Source organism: Littorina saxatilis, linkage group LG1 (assembly GCF_037325665.1).
Source record: "Littorina saxatilis isolate snail1 linkage group LG1, US_GU_Lsax_2.0, whole genome shotgun sequence".
Taxonomy (NCBI): Eukaryota; Metazoa; Mollusca; class Gastropoda; order Littorinimorpha; family Littorinidae; genus Littorina; species Littorina saxatilis.
This window is the reverse complement of record NC_090245.1, coordinates 87,928,156-87,950,904: the sequence shown is the minus strand read 5'-3', so window position 1 is coordinate 87,950,904 and position 22,749 is coordinate 87,928,156. Positions and strand designations below refer to the sequence as shown.

The following is a 22,749-nucleotide window of genomic DNA, read 5'->3' as shown; positions in this document are numbered from 1 at the left end:
GCTCGAGTGTGTGTGCGAGCGTGTTTGCGTTTGTGTGTGTGTGTGTTTGTGTGTGTGTTTGTGTGTGTGTGTTTGTGTGTGTGTGTGTGTGTGTGTGTGTGTGTGTGTGCGTGTGTGTGTGTGTATGTGTGTGTGTGTGTAAGCGCATGTGTATGTGGAGCGACAAGAGTAGTTCCCCTTTCAAATTTCTTTTCACTGTTTCTTCGACAATAGATTGCAATCTGACGGTCAGTTTTCAACAATAATTATTTCATTTTATAAACAGATCACACGCACCCAAATGCACACATCTCATCAATTTAAAGAACATAAAGCGGTTTCATACACTATTTTCCCCAGAAAACTGAACTTCATACAGTTTTTAACGTTGGAACACGGGTGCAAAAGTTCGTCTTCTAGTCCCTTTTGACGAAAGAACATTATCCTAAGCGATACCAAAACATGAACAGAACACACAATATCTGCCTTTACCGCCACAGCAGAATAACAACATAATTATCTGTGTACTTGATTTTAGTCCAAAACAGGGAAACTGACAAGAAGTGTTAACAGAATGGAATGATTTGCACGGAACTATACAACCACGCATTAATCGATCGCCTGCGCAGGTTGACTGGTTGAGTAAATAGGATTCGATCAAACTTTCGCACAAAATTTTTTCATGATCCGCTAACTTCGACCATTATTTTTAATAATCACTGAGACTCGGCATGTAAATCGCAAAATGTCGTTGTAAATATTCGAAACATGAAAATGTGAAAAGTACAGCATCCTCTTCAGCCGAAACATAAGTAGGCTTATGCTTTCCGTGATTCAGTTGCAAGCTGTGTAGAATAAATCCAACGTCTGATCAGACCACTAGTGGCGCGAAAGGCAATGACTGAGTTTAAAACAATAAGAAAGAAAAGTCAAACTGATGCAGCTGCATGGTTTGCAGTGATGACAGTAGAAAGGTTGCGGGAACGCCGGACGTTGTGACGGACCCGGAATCAGCATGCATGGTGTACGATTCCAAACGCTCTTTGATGACACCGATTGTTGGCAGTACCTGTTTAGAAATAAATGCATCCAAACATTCCTACTAGGCAAAAGGAGCTGTAATAATGTTAATGTTTGGTATGTGTCCAAGTGGAGAAATGATTGTATCCTACATACGTGAGAGAGACCACTCATGAGATAACAGTATCGTTCAAACCACACGTGTGTACAACATGTAGATGTTGTGTCAAACTAGTCCGGCAGGGACCTGCATATTCGTTGCTTATGTCACAGGAAACGTCATTATGGAAACACTTTGGCGCCTGCTCTTCCCCCTGGAAGAGTTTTAAGAACTAACACGTCAAGCTACACTTTTTAATGTAAAGCTTCTTTGCTTTGACGTCAACGGTTGCACGAGGCTTTGGACAAAAAAATATTTAGAAAAGCAACTCGTGTAAATCTGGTACGACCCAGCAAGCAATTTAATATGCTCTATGTATCCCATGAGCACGCCTTGCAATAGTGAGTCGAATCGTGTACACTGGAAGGGCCTGTGCCTCTAAAGGGAATCTGTGGGCATGTAAACATCTGGTGATGTTTAAAGATAATACACCAAAGGCACCATTTTGGAAAGTTGGTGGGTACAGTGTTTTCATATACTGTATATTTCATACGTTTGAAATGTACTTTTCTGTTAATCTTCTTGTTTTTCTTGGTCGTTTTTTCAAAGCATACCCGTGTGGGGGATGTTTCACAGGATGGTATGATACTCGCATGAACAAGGTTGCGGAATGTTCAACACACAACTGAACCAGCAAAGAAATACAGCAACTATTATTAAAATCTCAAACATGTATCCACGCTGTGCGTATTATAGCATGTGCGTGCGTTCGTGTGTGCGTGCGTGCGTGTGCGTGTTTTTGTGGTTGTAGCTACGCACGCACGCACGCAGTCACAGACTATTCACACACACACACACACACACACACACACACACTGGCGCACAACACTGACACACACACACACACCCAAACGTACACACACATGCACACACACACGCACAACATACACACACACACAACACACACACAACACACACACACACACACACACACACACATAAACACACGCGCTCACACACACACACACACACACACACACACACACACAGGTCGACAGTATTCTCTCAATGTCTTTTTGTGACCAGCCTATTCATTGCCCCAGAAATGTTAGCGGTTTTTTTAAGCGACCATTCTGACAGGTGCTCGTTCCCAGCAGGTTGTGTGATTAAGTCTCCCTGGATGACATACAAAACCCCATCAGATTTGCATGTTACTGAAGGTTAAAAATACACGTGTTCCTGTGATATGACGACCAGCCTTACAGTGCAGCTTTTGTGCCTTATACTTGCTGCCTTCTTCTGTAAGTACAATTCCTTTCAGTGGCTTAGACAGCAAATTAGATCCGATACAATCTTGATTATGTTCCTTTAATAGCGTGCACACACTCAAACACAAACACACACATACATGCACACACACACACATACATACGCGCGCGCGCGCGCGCACACACAAACACACACGTATTACTACACACACACACACACACGCACACACGCACACACTTACCATCACCTTATCTCGAGTCCCCATCAATACATTTAGAGAGAGAGAGAGAGAGAGAGAGAGAGAGAGAGAGAGAGAGAGAGAGAGAGAGAGAGAGAGAGAGAGAGAGAGAGAGCTTCTAGAACCCAGGACTCCCACCGCCCCCGCCCCCCCCCCCCCCCTCGTCTCCATCCAGCTGCTATGACCTTGACATTAATCCGTCACCCTCAGGTGACCTCCCCGCAACGCACGGCGCGTTGCACGTGATACAGAGCGATGTCGTTATGCAGGACCAAGATGGGCACTGGTCACTGGAGCTGCGATGTGGAAACTTTGCCTTCCTGGATTATCCTGCCTTTGACATGGAGTGGCAGGTATAATTATGGACTGATGTTTTAATGTTTTACAGATAACTCGTATACTGGTAAGTTTCAAGTTAAAGTTTCAATGTATAAATTCCTTTAACCCCTGATGGGGCATGGCGGTGGACAGCAGCTAGACCTGTGATACAAACAATGCAACCGCTTTGATCACTGCTAATACTTGTCAACAAGACAGTACAAATAGAAAGAAATTCAATACAGGCATGCCTGCTATGTTGTTCATTTCATACACTCGAGCTCGCTTAGCGTGTGTGTGTGTGTGTGTGTGTGTGTGTGTGTGTGTGTGTGTGTGTGTGTGTGTGATTATGTTTATACACATATATATATATATGTGTGTGTGTGTGTGTGTGTGTGTGTGTGTGTGTGTGTGTGTGTGTACGTGTGTGTGTGTGATTATGTGTATATATATATACTAGACTAGATGAATACCCGTTTCGCCGGGTACGGCTTCGCCTGGAAGAAGTAGAGCCGAATACCCGGCTTTGCCGGCGCACCGTACGAAGGAAGGGAGATAAACGCGCAAAACACTGGAGAAGATAAGGAAGAGTTAATGGGAATGGATGTACAGAAAAACCAAAATCGGTTCAGCGCTGCGCGCTGAGAGCACGCACGTGTTCAAAATTGTCCACGATTGTGTCCGAAGTCTACCTGAATATGCCCACCAAATTTGAAGCAGATCCATTGAGAACTTTGGCCGTGAATCGTGAACACACAGACAGACAGACACATACAAGCCGTATATAGATATATAGATGAATACCCGCTTCGCCGGGTACCCGGCGAATGTGTGGCGCACCGTACGCGATTGACGCCACACGAAGGAAAACTTCTAAAAATAGTAACGGGAATATGGATTGAGCGTTGTGGACAGTGACCTTCTAAAAATAGTAACGGGAATATGGATTGACGCCACACGAAGGAAGGGAGATAAACGCAAAACACTGGAGAAGATAAGGAAGAGTTACTGGGAATGGATTTTGGAAAATGAACAGAAACACAAAAATCGGTTCAGCGCGGCGCGCTGAGAGCACGTGTTGAAAATTCTTATCGACCAGGTTGTGTCCAGGGTCTACCTGAATATGCCCACCAAATTTGAAGCAGATCCATCGAGAACTTTGGCCGTGCATCGCGAACACACACACACACACACACACACACACACACACACACACACACACACACACACAGACAGACAGACACAAGTCGTATATATATATATATATATATATATATATATATATATATATATGTGTGTGTGTGTGTGTGTGTGTGTGTGTGTGTGTGTGTGTGTGTGTGTGTGTGTGTGTGTGTGTGTTATTTGTTTTCGTTATTTGATCGAACTCTGACATTGTTCGAAAGGTTCCCTCAGAAAGAACAGTAATAGAATCAAGGTACAAGAACGGTCACTTCACCCTGAGGTTGTCTGCCCCTGTAGAGGGAGGTAACTACACCTGCCGAATTCCAACCAACTCATGCGATGCACACTGTTTGCAGGAAAATGGCGTAGGTTGACAATTTACTCTTATGTAATGAACATGACCCTGACCATGCAGAGCAGTAACAAAAGGACACTGAAACAGAATGAAATAGACAAAGACCGAGATACAAACACAGACAGACAGACAGAAAGACAGACAGACAGACAGAAAGACAGACAGACAGACAGACAGACATCCAGGTAGACAGACGTAGACATAGATATACACAAGCAGAAAAAGACATATACTCGCACGCACGCAAGGAAGCATGCACTCTCTCTCTCTCTCTCTCTCTCTCTCTCTCTCTCTCTCTCTCTCTCTCTCTCTCTCTCTCCCTCTCTCTCTCTCTCTCTCTCTCTCTCTCTCTAACGTTGACAGAAACACACACGCGCACACACGCACACACGCACCCTTGCACGCACGCACGCACACACTGACGCACGCACACACACACGCACACACGCACGCACACACACACGCACACACAAACACACACACACGCACACACACACACGAACACACACACGCACACACACACACACACACACACACACACACACACACACACACACACACACACACACACACACACACACACACACACAAGCATTGCATTGCAAATACATGTCCCAGACCGAACAAGCATATTCTATTGGTGCACTTTGTCAAAGGACTTACGTCAGGCCTCCCTCCATGTTGACGACGTGGAAGCAAGGCTGATGTTACTGGAAGCGCAACAGGCGGCGCTCGAACAAGACCATGACGTCATCAAAGATGAACACACACAACTCCGAGAATCCAACGCCAGTCTGACGACATACGTTCTGGACCTAGAAAAACGAACGAAAGCCACCCTCGTCTCCCTTTCTTCTCGTGTCTCTGTAATTGAACCAGTTATTGGTAATTGCTTTTTTAAAAATTTGCATTGATTTATGTGGGCGGGGAAATAGCTCAGTTGGTAGAGCGCGGCGCTGGCTTCAAAACTAGTTGTCGCTATCGGCGTGCGTTCGATCCCCACGTTCGGCGAGGGATTCATTTCCCAGAGTCAACTTTGTGCAGCCTCTCCTCGGTGTCCGAACACCCCCGTGTGCACGCATACCGCACGATACAGAACCCAAGTTCACAGCGAAAGTCTCAGGGCTTGGAAACATGAATACACGAATGCAGGAAAATAAAAAGAGGGTAGCGCCGTATACTGTATGGCAGCTCGCTTTCCCCTGGGAGAAAACAGCCCGAATTTCCATGAGGGTAACCTCACAGGACTATAAGAGTTCTTATCCTTATCCTTATCCTTATGTGGCTTGGTTTGGTATGGTTTGGTATGGTTTGGTATGGTTTGGTATGGTTTGGTTTGTTGTGATTTGGTTTGATTTTGTATGTTTGGGTTTGATTAGACCACTGTGATCACCCATAGCCCGAGTCTCTTTTATAACTTAGTCTATGCTTTCATGTCCCTAATATTCTCTTGTGTTAGTATGTTTTACGACTTGATAATTCACGTTTTAGCAGTGTAACAATAAACGTTTTAACAGTGTGATATTTAAAGTTTGAACAGTGTAACATTTTATGTTTTTACATTGTGATATTTCACGTTTTACGAGTGTAATATTTCACCTTCTAACAATGCAATATTTAAAATGACTTTTTAATTGTGTAATAATTAACGTTTAGGATATAATTGTCGTAAAAGTCTATACAGTGTGTTATCGTCTTACATGTCCAGTCGCAACAGCCAGTTTTAATCACATTCAGTGTCTCAAATAACCAGACTGAAAATCTGAGGCCTGATCTAGGAATGCGGCTGAAGAAGAAGAAGTGTCTCAAATACTTTACAGAGCAAAACTCATTTCCTTCTTGTTTCGACAGTTCTCAACAACCTGACCGGACATCACATCGCCTTTCACGCCACACACCTAAAAAACGACACCACTCCTCATTCAGGGCACATTACTATGAAGCTTTCCAACGTCTTGACCAATCAGGGCGGCTGTTACAACACCAGCACGGGGTTCTTCATGACGCCATTTCCGGGAACCTATTTCTTCGCCGCTACGACCGGTTCGTACGATCCAAACCGAAATGCGGACTTCGCGCTCATAGTGGAAGGGATTATTATCGCGTATTCGACGACGAGGAATCCAGGGAACGTGGAGGGTCAGGTTGCGACGGCGCATGGCATCGTACATCTGAAGCATTCCCAGAAAGTCTTCATCAGAGCGATGAGTCAGAACGTGGACTTCTTCTCGGAGGCAACGTCTTTCAGCGGGTTTTTGTTGTACCCTGATCCACCCAACTCCACGGCTATCTTTCCCTGGCCTGGTTAGAGTGTCTACGGTTGACCATGCCCTTATGTGTTGATATAGACTTTTACCCCTTTCGTCACTTCTTTCATGTTTTATTGGAATGTAAGACACACAATATAAGCTCTGTCAGAATGATCTTCATGGAGTGTTCACAGACTGCAATATGTTCTATTTCTAACAAAGCCCGCACTCATGTGTTTGTCAGTTAGTGTGTGTGTGCGTGTGTGTGTGTGTGTGTGTGGTTATTTACTGTCTTGAATGTATATACTCACACTCACGCTCTCTCTCTCTCTCTCTCTCTCTCTCTCTCTCTCTCTCTCTCTCTCTCTCTCTCTCTCTCTCTCTCTCTCTCTTAATCCAGATTAAAACCCTTTGTAGAAGCGGAAGGTCTACAAATGTTTTTTTTGTGGCACACTGCCAATCTTTTATCAATTATGCTTCTACTGCATGGTGCGGTGCGAGCGAAAATCTGCTTAAAAAATTAAATTCCCTGCACAGAAGAGGGGCAAAACTAATTGTTAATAACCCGTATCTGTCAACGTGAGAAAATCTTAAAGCTGCTAGTTTACTTTCACTGCAGGAGCAGTTTGACAATAACATTGCAGTGTTAATGTACAAGGCACTCCATGGGCTAGCACCACCATACTTGAATGCATTCATAACCGAGGCTCCTGAGAGATACGGATCAGATAAATATCTACTACCAAGGACCCGTGTAGATCTATATAAAACTAGTTTTGCCTTTGCTGGGCCGTCAAGGTGGAACTCTCTTCCTTCGAATGTTAAAACTAGCAAATCTGTAAATATTTTTAAATCTTCTTTAAAAAAACATCTAAACTGTTCTCTGTAAGTACACACCCGCGGTGACATAATCATGTGAATCTTACAGTTCTGTCTAATGTATACTATATTAATATTACTATATAATTATATTCACGTCATATTACATATTCATAGCATATAGTATTCATATTGTTTTACTTCGTATATTAGATTTTGTGTTTCGTGTGGCCGTGGTGCTTATGCTTATTTACTGTACATTTACATGTTATGCCTATATGAATTCATTATATTATGTTGTTTATATGCGTGCGGATGTGTTAGTGTGAATGTAAAGGGCACGTTGTAAGATTAGGCCCTTGGCTTAAAATGTTTACCCTTTATGTCAATAAAATGTTCTAGGTCTAAGTCTAAGTCTCTCTCTCTCTCTCTCTCTTTTTCTGCTACAAAATGAGAGTATATACATTAATAGAGCTGTAGCCATGTATTGTTATTATGCCATGAAAACACGTGATGAAGAAATTTCAAACAGGCAATTGTTGCTATGACTGATACTTTGAGACAAAATTTGTAAATTTTCGTGCCACGATATATATTTCTCTTGTTTCTGTACAACCATGAAATTTTGTTGTGGATTTTTATTCCTATTTTTTTTCCTGTGTCTTTTGTAAACCCCCATGCGTATATGCCGGTGGCCTCGCATTAAATTTCCTGAGTTCCTGAGTTCCTGAGTTCTCTCTCTCTCTCTCTCTCTCTCTCTCTCTCTCTCTCTCTCTCTCTCTCTCTCTCTCTCTCTCTCTCTCTCTCTCTCTCTCTCTCTCTCTCTCTCTCTCTCTCTCTCTCTCTCTCTCTCTCTCTCTCTCTCTCTCTCTCTCTCTCTCTCTCTTTTATACCAATATTATATGAAATCAGCTCTACATTATTGACACGCCCAAGAACTAACCCATTCATATCACACTGCGGCATTTCTTAGTATTGTGAGCATGGGAACACTCTGACTTTGCCGTTTTCGATACTCTGGGCAATGTAAATCGTGAACGGAAATCATAAAATGATAGTCTCAGTTTGTGTATTTTCTAAAGCATGGTAGTGTGGGTATTGGAGTTCCAGAACAAAAAATAAAAACATCGCGGCAACTGTTTAACAGGTATACCGGATTATCAGAACGAACAGAACTTTTTATCATTGCTTTCGTCTATTCTCAAAATACAACGGACTTCAATGCCACACATACTTTGTCCTTATCATAACTGTGCCACATAGAAGTTCCATTTCCCGCATTCTTCTATGTGTATCACGATTAAGCTGCTTTCTGCTTCTAACACACCTATTTACTATCTTGTCAAGACTACAGGTCAAATCAGTCAAATCCAGTCATGTATCGTAAGATTAATGTGTAACTTATTGTCAGATTAATTTTGCTGTTGACTATGTTTTTCTTCATTTTCATGGCAACCTTAGTCGTAAAGAGTGAGTACACTATTCCTGAATGTATAATTATAAAAGAGCCTAGTTTATAATAAACGAGAAGCCTAAAGAGATAAACATTCAAATTGTTACATGCGGAAAATAACTAACACTGGCAGAATACCGAGACCGGTAGAAACGAGTGCGCGCGCACGCACACACACACACACACACTCACAAACACGCACACGCACACACACACACACACACACACACACACACACACACACACACACACACACACACACACACACACACACACACACACACACTACTTCATCAAAATAATATGTCTATAAAATTCTGTAGCTGTTAAAAAAAAAAGGAAAATGGAAACTAACATGACATGGAATGACAGGTTGCCATGGCGCCGGTTGGTCTGGAAATGTCAGAGACGGAGAGGTGGTCCGTGTGTGTACTGGTAGTACACTGTCTCTTCCCTGGTCCGTCAACCTGACCGCAGGTGAGTTGTTTCCGCCATGACGTCGAAACTCCAAAAAAACAACCCTTTTGAAGCTCAACGTTCACCTAGATCAACTTGAACAATGATTCAAAGCCTCGGTCTTGAAATTTAGAATTATACGTAACCATTTATTGTCTTTACTTCGGTCATCAACCCCACCTCAGGTGTGCTGGTGCTGTTGCCACGGCTAGCTATTCGTTTGAGATCCAAGTTCCTTCTATGATGAGTTTATGTACACACAGTTTTTGCCTTGAAATGTAAACTGAATCGCATAAGAAAACATTTGTTTTTTTTAAGTGCAACCTGATAACCGTCTTGTGTTTAGCATGCATAAGAGTTCACCATAGATATTTGCATCCAACCCCTCCCCCACCCCCCAACAACAAGAACAACAAAAACAAAAAGAAAAAAAAGAAAAATCATGCAGCGAAAATTCCAACTTAGCACAAAGAGAATGTTAGTATCATATCTATGTGGAAGAATGTCATAGCGCACATTGTATCGTCGCTTTATCGTCTTGAAAACTATGTGCTAGTATCATAATTATCGCTTTTAGTATTTGTGTATAAACGACTGGGCTAACGTTGCAGGTGATGTGATCCAGAATATTAAGTGGCACTTGTTGGACGTCTCAGGCGTAAGGGAGACAATCGCCACGTCAACCAATGGACATCTTCTCCCCATGCTCACCTATGAAGGAAGGCTTCAGCTGCTCGACAGTGCGGGACTGGAGCTCAGTCACGTGACCGACGAAGATGCTGGGAGCTATTCTGTGGTCGTTATCGGTCGTGGCAGTTCCGGAGATGTTTTCACCTTGAGTAGATCTGTCCACGTCGAAATATTGGGTATGCGATGAGCTAGATATTGTTGTCGTTGTTGTCGTTGCTTTTTACGATAACTCTTGACTTTGCTTGCCTTATTTATACGCTCTTTACTCGATAGATAAAAGTGCTACATATGTTTGTTTTAGGTTGTTTGATATAACGGTTACAATGTTGAATGTTAAACTATTTGTAGTACTGTAGTTTATGCAAAGCGAGTTCATCTTTGCGTCATAGCCGTCGTCATCGTCCAGTACACACACGGACCAGTACTACCAGTACACACACGGACCACCTCTCCGTCTTGGACATTTCCATACCAACCGGCGCCATGGCAACCTGTCATTCCATATCATGTTAGTTTCCTTTTTCTTTTTTTAACAGCTACAGTGTGCAACATAACACTGACGAAAATGGCAAAATGGCATGTACACTGTGAAAAGACGCACGACAAATGCTGTTGTGTGAATCAGGCATAGGCTAATCCGGTAAAAAGATACATGAAAGATAGTTCTGTTAATTTGACCTCAGCTGACCTCCCTACAACAGACAGCGCGTTGCACGTGATACAGAGCGATGTCGCTGTGCAGGACCAAAATGGCCGCTGGTCACTGGAGCTGCGCTGTGGTAACTTCACCTTCCCGGATCATCCTCCGTTCGATGTAGAGTGGCAGGTAAGGGACATGTTTCGGATGATTAATACAAATCAGACTAATTAGCTTCATCGAACAACAGCCAAAAACACTCGTGCACACATAACGGTCTTGTTGTTAGGCATGTTTAGCTTTATGAGCTTTTATTTCGTCTGATTTGTCTCTGTCAGTCTGTTAGTATGTCAGCCAGTTTGTCTGCTTCTCTTGCCGGTCTCACTCTAGTTTAATTTATCTATCTACGAATCAAATATCCGTCGGAATAGAACATATTTAAAGCTCATTGCAGAAACAGACAACAAAGCCTACCCAACTCCCCCTCCTCACACACACACATTAAAAAAGAAATATTCGGATTTAAACAAAACAAAATTGAGAGCTACTGCTTTTGTGCTCCTCCCCCTTCCAGCCCACCTCGACTTTGATGAACCTACACTCTTCAAAAAAAAGTTAAGGATCACTTTTTTACAAGCACGCCACACAAAACAGACAAGACCGAATTCTTTCATTTTTAAAAAATTATATAATTAAACAACCAAGGAGTAATGACAAACAAAGCAAAGATCGAACGCGGTAGCGACAATTTAGCTAGAGTGTGTCAAACGTGACAACCCTCGAAAATGGAATTCACAACAATGTGAATCAGTGTCAATAACGCGTGTGCCCTCCGTTGTGTGCCAGGCATTCAACACATCGTTGGCGCATGGAGTGGATCAGGTTGCATATGAATGCTCTGGGAACACCATTCCACTCCTGCTGGAGCCATTGCAGCAGTTGACCCAGATTGGCAGGAGGAGGGTGATGTTGCTGTACCCGACGACAAAGCTCGTCCCACATGTGCTCTATGGGGTTCAGGTCCGGGCTGTTGGCTGGCCACAGCATCCTGTTGACCCTGGCCTGCTGGATGAAGGTGTTTACAGCTGCAGAGCGATGGGGAGGTGCGTTGTCATCCTGAAGAATCGCACGAGGGCCGATCGCTTGGAGGGCTGGAACGACCAGGGGTTGCAGGATCTCATTCTGGTAGCGGACACCGGTCAAGTTGCCCACTACATGGTACAGAGGTGTCCTTAGACGTGTGCTGATCCCTCCCCAGACCATCACAGAGCCTCCGCCAAAACGCTGTCGTTCCAGAACAGCGCCTTCTGCGAAGCGCTCTCCGCGACGCCTCCACACTCGGATGCGACCATCAGCAGGTTCCAAGCAATAGCGGGACTCATCTGTAAACAACACCTGAGCCCACTGCTGACGTTGCCATCTCACATGTTGAGTGCACCCGGCTCGGCGAGCTGCTCGGTGATTAGCAGTCAGGGTTGTTCCTCGGACTGTACGCCTTGCACGCAAGCCAAAGTTGTGTAAGCGGTTTCGGATCGTCTGACCACTAACAACAGTGGTGGTGGTAGCTTGTAGGCGTTGCCCAATGTTGTTTGCCGTAGCCATTCTTTGTTGCATGGCCTGTCTCTGAATGAAGCGATCCTCTCTTAGTCGTAAAGAGTGAATACACTATTCCTGAATGTATAATTAAACAAGTCGCGTAAGGCGAAAATACAACATTGAGTCAAGCTCAGTCGAACTCACAGAATGAAACTGAATGCATTGCATTTTTTCCGCAAGACCGCACACTCGTTGCATCGTCTGTCCACCGCTCGTGGCAAAGGCAGTGAAATTAACAATCCAGAAAAGCGCGGTAGCGGTTGCGCTGAGGAGGATAGCACGCTTTTCTATATCTCTATTCTTTTTAACTCTCTGAACGTGTTTTTAATCCAAACATATCATATCTATATGTTTTTGGAATCAGGAACGGACAAGGAATAAGATGAAATTGCTTTTAAATTGATTTCGGAAATTTAATTTTAATCATAATTTTTATATTTTTAATTTTCAGAGCTTGTTTTTAATCCGAATATAACATATTTATATGTTTTTGGAATCAGAAAATGATGAAGAATACGATAAACGTAATTTTGGATCGTTTTATAAAAATATAATTTTAATTACAATTTTCAGATTTTTAATGACCAAAGTCATTAATTTGAAATGCAATACCAAAGTCCGGCCTTCGTCGAAGATTGCTTGGCCAAAATGTCAATCAATTTGATTGAAAAATGAGGGTGTGACAGTGCCGCCTCAACTTTTACAAAATGCCGGATATGACGTCATCAGACATTTATCGAAAAAATGAAAAAAACCGTATGGGGATATCATACCCAGGAACTCTCATGAAAAATTTCATAAAGATCGGTCCAGTAGTTTACTCTGAATCGCTCTACACACACACACCCACACACACACACACACACACAGACACACACACACACACACACACACACACACACACACACACACACACACACACACACACACACACACCACGACCCTCGTCTTGATTCCCCTTCTATGTTAAAACATTTAGTAAGAACTTGACCAAATGTAAAAAGAGCCTAGTTTATAATAAACGAGAAGTCTAAAGAGATAAACATAGAACTTGTTACATGCGCACAAAAACTAACACTGGCAAACTACCGAGACCGGTAAAAACGAGTGCGCGCGCACGCACACACACACACACACACACACACACACACACACACACACACACACACACACACACACACACACACACACCCACACACATACACCACACACACACGCACACGCACACGCACACACCACACACACACACACACACACACACATACACACACACACACACACACACACACATACACTACTTCATCAAAATAATATGTCTATACAATTCTGTTGCTGTGTGGTGACTCTGGGCCGACCAGAACGTTGTCGCTCCTGCACTCTTCCAGTTGCGTGGAATCTCTGTTTTAGTCTGATGATGACAGAGGGAGCCACTGCAAGCCTCTGGGCCACTTGCCTGGCAGCAACACCGTCTTGTAGCCATCCTATTGCCCTTCCTCTATCCAAATCGCTCAGTTTTCTTCGTGGGGGCATGTTGCTACTGTGCATAATTGTGTCAGCGTGTCAACCTTTAAACACAAGCTGGTGAGCAATGTTCATTGTAGCACGTGCATCACAACCTTTTGCCCTGGCATGCGTTCCGTAAATGTCATGGGACTATAACAAACAATCTTTTTCTTCCAAAATGCAGAAGCTTTTGAGAAGTCCCACAAAGGGAAATAACTCTGCCTGCCAAACAAAATTCTAGGTCAAGACTCATTGTTCATTTGTTAATTCAAACACATTAATCTTTTAATTATTATGTTGATGTTTAATTTTTTTGGCAAATTTTTATAATTAGATCCGTTTTTTCAACCGATCCTTAACTTATTTTGAAGAGTGTATGTGCGAAGAGGCACAGTCCTTTCCGTGTAAACGATTAATCTCATTCGCTTAGATCCGGCTAGGCTTTAAGGTTGGAAACATACCAAAACTCAACACACTGACTGCTTACCGTGCAGAGTAGAGTTTTGTTTTGTTTTTGCTGAATGGATTTTATACCGCCCATTACGACTTTTTCTATTAAAAACAAGAAATTCCTCCGAGGTAGGAAAAACACTTCCCTTTAGTAGTCCTTGCCCCGTCCTTACCATTCTCACTGCCACCAACTGAGAAGGTTATTTCCCTTTGACCATTAATATGTCCCTCTATAAGTCCTTGTAGAATCTTAATCCACCAATAACTCCCTAACCGTGTGTTCGACTGGTCCCAATTTTTGTAAGGACCGTCTCAGGAATGTATAGAACCTGTTCACCAAGTTTGGTGACGATCGGTCCGTTCATTCTTGAGATCTATATGCGAACACAAACACACAAACAAACAAACACATCGACCGAATCCTATACACACCCCTATACCGGGGGTGTAAAAAAGTATACCCCACTCTACACAGAAATCAACAAGGTCGTTGATTGTGTTAGTCAAAGTGGAGGAAATGATCTTATCCCATAAAAGCCTGGCCAGATCTGAGATGGTGAACCAAATCGATTACACGGCAAAGAACGAAAACTAATCTCACTGTTCCAGATACCAACAGGAAGGACGATAACTGGTACCAGCTACGAAAACGGGCACTTCACTCTGTTGTTATCTGCCCCTGTGGAGGGTGGTGACTACGTCTGTGGCATCCCGAGACAGTCCTCACATCTCGCCTGTCTAGATGAAAACAGTGTCAGTCTCTGTGTGTCAGTCTGTCTGTGTGTCTGTCCGCCTCTTTGTATGTCTAGCGCTCTCTTTTTTTTGTCCTCGCTTTCTTTCTGTCTCTCTCTGTCTGTATCACTCTTTGTTTTTCGCTCTAACTTTCTCTGTGTCTGTCTGTCGCCTTTCTCTGTCTGTTATTTATTACCCTCATGAATAAAATAATTATCTTCTCTTCTAGTCTCTTCTCGTCCGTTTTTTCTCCCCCTCTATCTGTCCCTCTGTCTCTGCCTCTCTCTGTCTCTCAATACTGTCTCTCTCCTTTTCCGACCCGAGGTTAGTAAGCACGACCTTAGATTATGATTATCACTCTGAAAATGAGTTCACTGCTACCATTCAGCATCAACACATGGAAACGCAATTCGTCAACTGCTAAAGATAATCCAAAGTTTTGGCATGCTCCTACTGTTTCATTTATGTGGAACAAACATTTTGACCCTCATTTCGAATTTATCATGTTTATATTGAACAAAACCAGTTAAATGACGAGGATGAATACTTTTAAGTTATGCTAAAATCAGGCTTTTATTTGTCAGCCTAAAAGAGAGGCAACGCTTCACGTGGACGGCATGGACGCGAGGATGCTGATACTGGAGGCTCAGCAGGCAGCTCTGCAGAAAGAACATGACGTCAGAAAAGCTGAACAAGGGCGACTCAGGGGCTCCAACACATCTCTGACATCACACGTCCTTGGCATTGAGTCCAAGCTGCAAGAGTTCAATTCAACCTTGGGTAAACGCCTCGATGACATACAGTGTGAGTTTGTGTGTGTGTGTGTGTGTGTGTGTGTGTGTGTGTGTGTGTGTGTGTGTGTGTGTGTGTGTGTGTGTTTGGAACTGCGTGCATGATTTGTTTCGTACAGACAGAAGACTCCGGAACATGATAAGTTCTAAGTTAATGAAGTCCTTTAAAAAATAAACTGAAGAAAAAAGGGCAAAACGTCTTCTAAGCGTTCAAATGAACTTCTGCTGTATTTTTTGTGCGCATCTGATTCGCCACCAAAAAAGCCATTCTGTATCAACAGATTTGGACAACCTGACCAGACAGCACGTCCACTTTCACGCTCGCAACTTGTGGAACACCTCCACCCCGCCTTTCGGGCATATCACCCTGGTGCTTAGCAACGTGACAGCCAACGAGGGCAGCTGTTACAACTCCGCTACGGGTAAATTTCGAACGCCGATGGACGGGACCTACTTTTTCGCTGCCACCACAGGATTACAGACGGCTAACGCCAGCTCTATGTTCGCCTTACTCATCGACGGGTTGGTGGTGGCTTTATCAACCACACGTAACGTGGGACATGAGACACAACTGGGGACTGTGCACGGCGTCGTGCATTTGAAACACCGCCAGGACGTGTGGCTGCGCTCGCTGGATAACTTGGTGGATTACTACGCCCCAGGGACTACTTTCACAGGGTTCTTGTTGTACCCTGACGCTCCTGGTTACGACGCACCTTTTTCTTTTGATGCCTATGGTAAACTTTAAAAATCACTCGATTTGATGGCTGTGACAAAATCTGAACATTATTCGACTTGATGATTATGATTAAACTATCACAATTGTTTTGGTTTGATGCCTATGGTAATTAAGCTCTCATAACGATTCGATTTGATGTATTCGGTTTGATGCCTTTGGTAAACTCTCATTATCATTAGATTTGATGCCAGTGGTAAACTCACATAAGTATTCATCTTGGTGTCTGAAGTAAACTCTCTTAATCATTCGATGCAACTGATCTCAACGGCATAGATATCACAAAAGAAGCTCGTATTCCTGAAATTAAGGACAGTTTTACAAGTTTATTTTGTGTTTTTGTTTTATGAATTTTTTCTCTTGGCCAATACGGCTTTTTAGTTCACAAAGAAACAACGAACTCACACACACGATACGAACATTCACGCAGACACAACAAACTGTTCTCACATAACGATGGAAAATTTTGATTTACTAGAAACAAAAAAATAATAACCATCTATGATGTCTGTGATGAAGGTGGATACACGTTCACCATGCATGTACACGATAAAGCCGACAAACGATGGCAAGCTGTGTTTATTGTCAGCCATGAAGATGATTCGTGTATGTAACAAGGGAACTAACTCTCGTTAGTTACTTAACACATCTATAGCAGTTGCTTCCCTTAGATGGTAACAGATTCTCAAACACTACATCTCTCCCCTTCTTGAATTTTAAGAAGTAAAATCCAAAATTACAAAATGGATAACTGGACAAGCAAAATGATAAGAAATGATATCTTCTCCTGAAGATTAAAGAATGATGCCTAGAAGTAGAAATGTAATGCTGACTAGAAATGTTTAACTTTACATTCAACAAGAAAAATGTTCTCACTCCAAATCTTATGAAGTAATGCTTCAGCCTTATGAATTTTGAAAGTACTAACAAATGATAATGAAAGTAGAAATTAGTGTACTTATCTTCCCTTCTCATTAAAGAAAAACAAAACAAAACTGAATTTACGTGTTACCCAAAAATACTGTGAAATGATGCTAAACAGCAATGTGAAATAAAACGACACAATAGGCACTTGACATGAAAAATCTTGAAAATAATATGTCTGCACAGGCACCAGAAATAAAATGATTTTACAAAACATCAGTCAGTTCAACGTTCAAGTCAGAACAAAATCTTGCAGTTTGGTAGGTAAATGTTTTTCCCTGTGCGAACGACGTGGAGTTGGTGCGATGTTAGTATGTGTGTTTTGTGCGTTTTGGTTTTGCTTGTTATGTGCATGTTGCGAGTTTGGTTCATCTGTGTGAGGAAGAGTAACAGCTTCAGTTTCAGCTTCGGCGTCAGCTTCAGCGTCATTTGTTTCTGAAGGAGTTGGATGTCTGGGGGAGCGTTTGAAGAAACTGCTGTTTCGCGTGATTATCTTGTTTCCTCGGCGCGCAGAGATCATAGAACCGTTCTTTGACACAACAGTGAGGGGTGTTGGGTTGAATGGAGGAGTAGACTTCTTAATGGAAGTGTCCTTGATGAGAACAGAATCACCAATCTGAAGGTTGCTTGGTTTGACATAGTTCTTGTTGTCTGCGTAGAGCTTCATCTTGCCTTTGGCGCGGGCATCCTGTTGTCTCATCTTTGCGTCCGCTGGCTGCTGCGGCGGGAGTTGTGGTAGTCTGTTCTTGATGTTGCGACCAAAGAGGGCAGTAGCAGGTGCGACACCAGTTGTGCAGTGTGGAGTTGTTCTGTAGTCAAGAAGAAACTTGTACATTTCCTGTTTCCAGTTCAGCTGTTGTGCATGGGCGGCTTTGACAGTCTTCTTGATGGTACGCATAAAGCGTTCCGTTTCTCCATTTGCACGGGGCCACAGGGGGGTGATCTTCCTGTGCTTGAACCCGGTGTGTGTTGCGTATGTCGCGAACTCGTGGCTGTTGAATGGTGGGCCATTGTCTGTCTTCAGAACATCTGGTATGCCGTATTCTGCGAAGATCTTGTCGAGACGTGGAATCACACTCCGGCTGGATGTTGATTGCAAAATGTCAACAACGGTGAATCTGGAATATTCATCTGTGATGACAAGGAGAATGTTTCCGTTGGGTGCGTCTGCGAAATCAGCACTCAGTTCAGACCAAGGTGCTGTGGGCAGTGGAGACATCTTCAGCGGTTCTCTGGCTGGTGTGGGAGTGGAGATTTGACAGGTTAAGCAGTTTTTCACCGCTTTATCAACAGTCTCTTGCATTCCTCGGAACCAAACCTTTTCTCGAAGCAGGGCGACTGTCTTGACGATGCCTTGATGTCCAGTGTGAGCGACTTTCACAGCTTGAAGATGAAGAGACTCTGGGAGAACGATGCGTGTACCCTTGAGTAGAACTGATGCGTTGTGACTGAGTGAGAGTTCTGAACGACACAAGTAGAGGGTTCTGAAAGTTTTTGTGTCAACGTCGTCTTTGGCTTCCCAGTCACTGGTAAGGATTGCGTTGATCACTGCCGTAAGGGTGACATCTTTCGCTGTTTCTGAGATGACTGTGTCTAACGTCATGGCTTTTGGAGTGGACGTGTCGACAACGTAGTGAAGATACTCTTCTGCGATCTTCTCTTCTCTGCTGCTGGGATGCTGTTGGACTGGATGTCGACTGAGATAGTCGGCGGGGTTGTCGAAACCAGGTCGGTACTGAACAGTCATTTCGTAGGGCTGTGTTTTCAGTACCCAGCGTTCAACACGAGCAGAGAGTTGAGCACGAGGGTTGTTGAACATGCTGACCAAAGGCTTGTGGTCAGTGTAGACAGTGAATGTAGCACCAAACAGGTAGATGTGGAAATACTCACAGGCCCATGTGATGGCGAGTGCTTCACGTTCTGTCTGTGAATATCTTTGTTCTGTTGGAGTGAGCGCTCGGCTTGCAAACTGGATGATGTGCTTGTCTTGGGTCAGGACTGCAGAGATGCCTACAGGACTGCCGTCGGTGTAGATCTCTGTCGGTTTTCCTGGATTGAAGTAAGCAAGAGTCGTTGCTTTGCTGAGTTCTGCTTTCAGCGTTCCGAGGGCTGCGTCATGCTTTTCATTCCACGACCATGGTGTTGTCTTCTTTGTCAGCAGACGGAGTTCATGGGTGAGTGTTGCATAGTTTGGAATGAAGTGTACACCACAGAAGTTCATCATGCCGAGAAGACTTCTTACTTCAGATGCGTTGGTTGGTGTTGGCAGTTCAAGAATGGTCTTGAGCTTGTCTTGGCTTGGGGTGATGCCGTCTTCCCCGAAAATATGACCAAGGAACTCAAGCGACTTCTTGTTGTACTCACACTTGTCAGTGTTGAGAGTGAGGTCTTTCTCACGGAGACGCTGCATGAGAGCGCGTAGGTTGTTGTCATGGTCTTGCTGTGACGTACCGTAGCAGAGAATGTCGTCACTGATGTTTACGACACCCTTGAGGCCAGACAGTACTTGCCTGATGGTTTCTTGGAAGATCTCGCTTGCGGAGTTCACACCAAAGAAGAGGCGTCGGTATCTGTAGAGACCAAGATGTGTGGAGAACGTCGTAATGTAGCGTGACTCCTCAGCTAGTTCTAGCTGGTTGTAGCCTTGGTTCAGGTCAAGCTTGCTGAAAACTTTAGCACCTGCGAGCATGGTTTTCAGTTCATCAAGTGTTGGGGTAGCATGATGTTCTCTCCTGATGGCCTTGTTTGCAGAACGCATGTCGACGCACACGCGTACCTTGCCTGGAGACTTGGGTTTAGGCACCACAACTATAGGAGATACCCATGGTGTTGGACCAGTTGCCTTCTCAATGACACCAAGTTCTTCATCCTTTCGGATTTGTTCTTCCACATGCTTGCGGACATGAAAGGGAACACGACGGTAGTGCTGAGCGACAGGCTGTACCGTCTCGTCGATGTGGAGTTTGATTTGTCGATCATTGAGTTTACCAAGCTGGTTCTCTTGCTGAGTTTTGTGCTCGATGCAGTGGACGGTGGTCAGCAGCTTGAGTGTTTGCGAGGTTGACCAGCTCAGGATGGGTTTCTCATTGCCTGGAACAACACATATCGTGGCTGAGCAGGATGCTGTGTCAGTGTGTAGTTCAGCGCGAAACTGTCCAAACGAACGGATGGAGTGTTGATTGCCGTACGCAGAGATTCTCACGTTTGACGGGCTGAGCGGTGGCTTGGGTGTAAGACTTTCATAATCTGTCCGTGATAGCAGATTGACTGTAGCTCCGGAATCAGCAAGGAAGGTTGTCTGTTGTCCGTTGAGGTAGACCTTGAAGCGTGGCAGTTGATTCGAGTTGCCGTTTGCAGTGAAGACGTACTCAGTGTCTGCGTCATTGCCGTCGTCGATGAACGAAGCGTCGTTGTTGTCACATTCATCATGTTGCTCAACGTGGTGAACAGGTTTGGGCTTGTGCTTGATAGAGCGAGGCTGTTGGGGGGAGGAGGAAGAGGATGCACTGCCCCTTCCACCTGTCCCTGATCTTGCCGTGTTGCGTGGACTGGAACGGCAGACGGATGAGAAGTGGTTGAATTTTCCACAGGAGCGGCACTGTTTGTTGAAAGCAGGGCACGAATGCTGTCCCTTCTCATGCGGCCATGTACCACCACAGTTCTTGCATTGCTCGGTTGGCTGGTTATGACGGTGTGAGGCTTGACTACGGCGGGGCTGGTGATGACGTCGATCAGGCTGATGCTGGCTTGATGTAGCTGAACGATGGAGTCGGTTAACTGCACCGTCTTCATGCATTTTTCTTGAGTAAGAAGCAGTCAACTCCAATGTGCGGGCATACTGCAGGAGGTCAGACAGTGTTATTCCTGGGTTGCTCAGGCCCTTCTCTCGCACCTTGTTCACTTTGCAACCGGTTATCAGCTGCGATTTAATTTCAGACTCAATGTTTGCAAAGTTACAGAGAGAGGCATGTCGTTTCAGCTGTTGATAAAAAATGTCAACACTGTCAGATGTTTGCGTGAGCTGTCTGAAGGTAAAAACCTGATACTCTCTGTTGATCTGTGGGTTAAAATGTTCATTGATACGATCAACAAGTTTCTGGAAGTGAGTCTCACCATCCCGAGGGGTCAGATCAGCAGCTGGAAAAGAGTCCACAATGTCATTCAGATCGTTCCCAGCGTACGTAAGCAGCAACGCTTTCTTCCTCTTGTCGTTGGCAATGTTGAATGCAACGAACAGGTTCTCTAGTCTTACGATCCACTTGCTCCATCTGATAGACACGCCATCAGACGAACAGTCAAACGAAGGATAAGTAGGTAGTGCAGATAACTCTTCAGCCATGTTGGAAGTTGAGGAGCACGTGGCAAGTCAGAAAAGTGAAATTACAAAGTTCTTGCACAAGGTAGAGCCGATATGTACGTAAAATAATTTACCTCGTCGCCAATATGATGTCTGTGATGAAGGTGGATACACGTTCACCATGCATGTATACGATAAAGCCGACAAACGATGGTTTGAGGGGGCAAGCTGTGTTTATTGTCAGCCATGAAGATGATCAGAGTATGTAACAAGGGAACTAACTCTCGTTAGTTACTTAACACATCTATAGCAGTTGCTTCCCTTAGATGGTAACAGATTCTCAAACACTACACCATCTACACAATCAATAAAATCAGGTCAAAAACAAAAGCAACATCTATCGATGTTGAGGAAAAAACACATTTCGGAAATTAACAAATTGCTAAGAGAATAAAAGTGCATTATAGATACAGAACACAATACTCGCACAATAAATAACATAAAATGGATCAGGCGACTTTTTCCTCTGTCATAGAGATACAGCTAGAATGTTACTCGTTTACATCGGTTGTTCACAACTTACACACAGAAATGATGCATGGTGCAATCAAACAGCAATTGGAGACAAGACAAAAATGACACTATTTGTTTTAACTGTTCATGTTGTGAGTTTTGTTTCCCGGCTTTACTGGCGTTGTTTTCTCAATCTTGTTCACATCAGCCCTTCCCAACTTGCACAAATAAATGTAACTACATGTAGGTAACGGCATGATGAGGCAGACGGGGCGCATTGTGAGGAACAGCCATTCCCGTGTAAACGATTCTGCCCCCACCCTCAGACCTGACATGGGACAAGACCATACCTCCACTCGAAAACACACCAAAAATCAAGAGTGGAAAGTTTTTAATGCGTTATGTTCTTAAACTAACACTAGTGGCGATATGAGAATTCGGG

At 43.9% G+C, this 22,749-nt stretch overlaps 2 protein-coding genes across 2 annotated transcripts; both read left to right on the top strand.

Moving 5' to 3' along the window:
- The first annotated feature begins 2,248 nt into the window (after nt 1-2,248).
- On the top strand, nt 2,249-6,890 carry LOC138958536 (uncharacterized). Its single transcript, XM_070329738.1, has 5 exons — nt 2,249-2,400; nt 2,817-2,959; nt 4,328-4,471; nt 5,118-5,346; nt 6,313-6,890. The coding sequence occupies exons 1-5, from the start codon at nt 2,346-2,348 to the stop codon at nt 6,768-6,770; spliced, it is 1,029 nt and encodes a 342-aa protein (XP_070185839.1). The 5' UTR covers nt 2,249-2,345; the 3' UTR covers nt 6,771-6,890.
- A 3,890-nt stretch (nt 6,891-10,780) lies between these two features.
- Nucleotides 10,781-16,902, top strand: LOC138952672 (uncharacterized). The gene is made up of 4 exons (XM_070324404.1): nt 10,781-10,954; nt 14,924-15,067; nt 15,631-15,850; nt 16,119-16,902. Exons 1-4 carry the CDS (start codon nt 10,781-10,783, stop codon nt 16,583-16,585), a joined length of 1,005 nt encoding a protein of 334 aa, XP_070180505.1. The 3' UTR covers nt 16,586-16,902.
- The last annotated feature ends 5,847 nt before the right edge of the window (nt 16,903-22,749 follow it).

What these genes read in the sequence shown, in the direction of transcription:
- LOC138958536 (XM_070329738.1), top strand. Translation starts at nt 2,346, where the DNA reads ATGACGACCAGCCTTACAGTGCAGCTTTTGTGCCTTATACTTGCTGCC. An exon ending in TATACTTGCTGCCTTCTTCT is followed by an intron (nt 2,401 to 2,816) that starts GTAAGTACAATT and finishes CGTCACCCTCAG; the next exon opens with GTGACCTCCCCGCAACGCAC. An exon ending in ACTGTTTGCAGGAAAATGGC is followed by an intron (nt 4,472 to 5,117) that starts GTAGGTTGACAA and finishes ACTTTGTCAAAG; the next exon opens with GACTTACGTCAGGCCTCCCT.
- LOC138952672 (XM_070324404.1), top strand. Translation starts at nt 10,781, where the DNA reads ATGAAAGATAGTTCTGTTAATTTGACCTCAGCTGACCTCCCTACAACA. An exon ending in CCTGTCTAGATGAAAACAGT is followed by an intron (nt 15,068 to 15,630) that starts GTCAGTCTCTGT and finishes TTTATTTGTCAG; the next exon opens with CCTAAAAGAGAGGCAACGCT. An exon ending in ACGCCTCGATGACATACAGT is followed by an intron (nt 15,851 to 16,118) that starts GTGAGTTTGTGT and finishes CTGTATCAACAG; the next exon opens with ATTTGGACAACCTGACCAGA.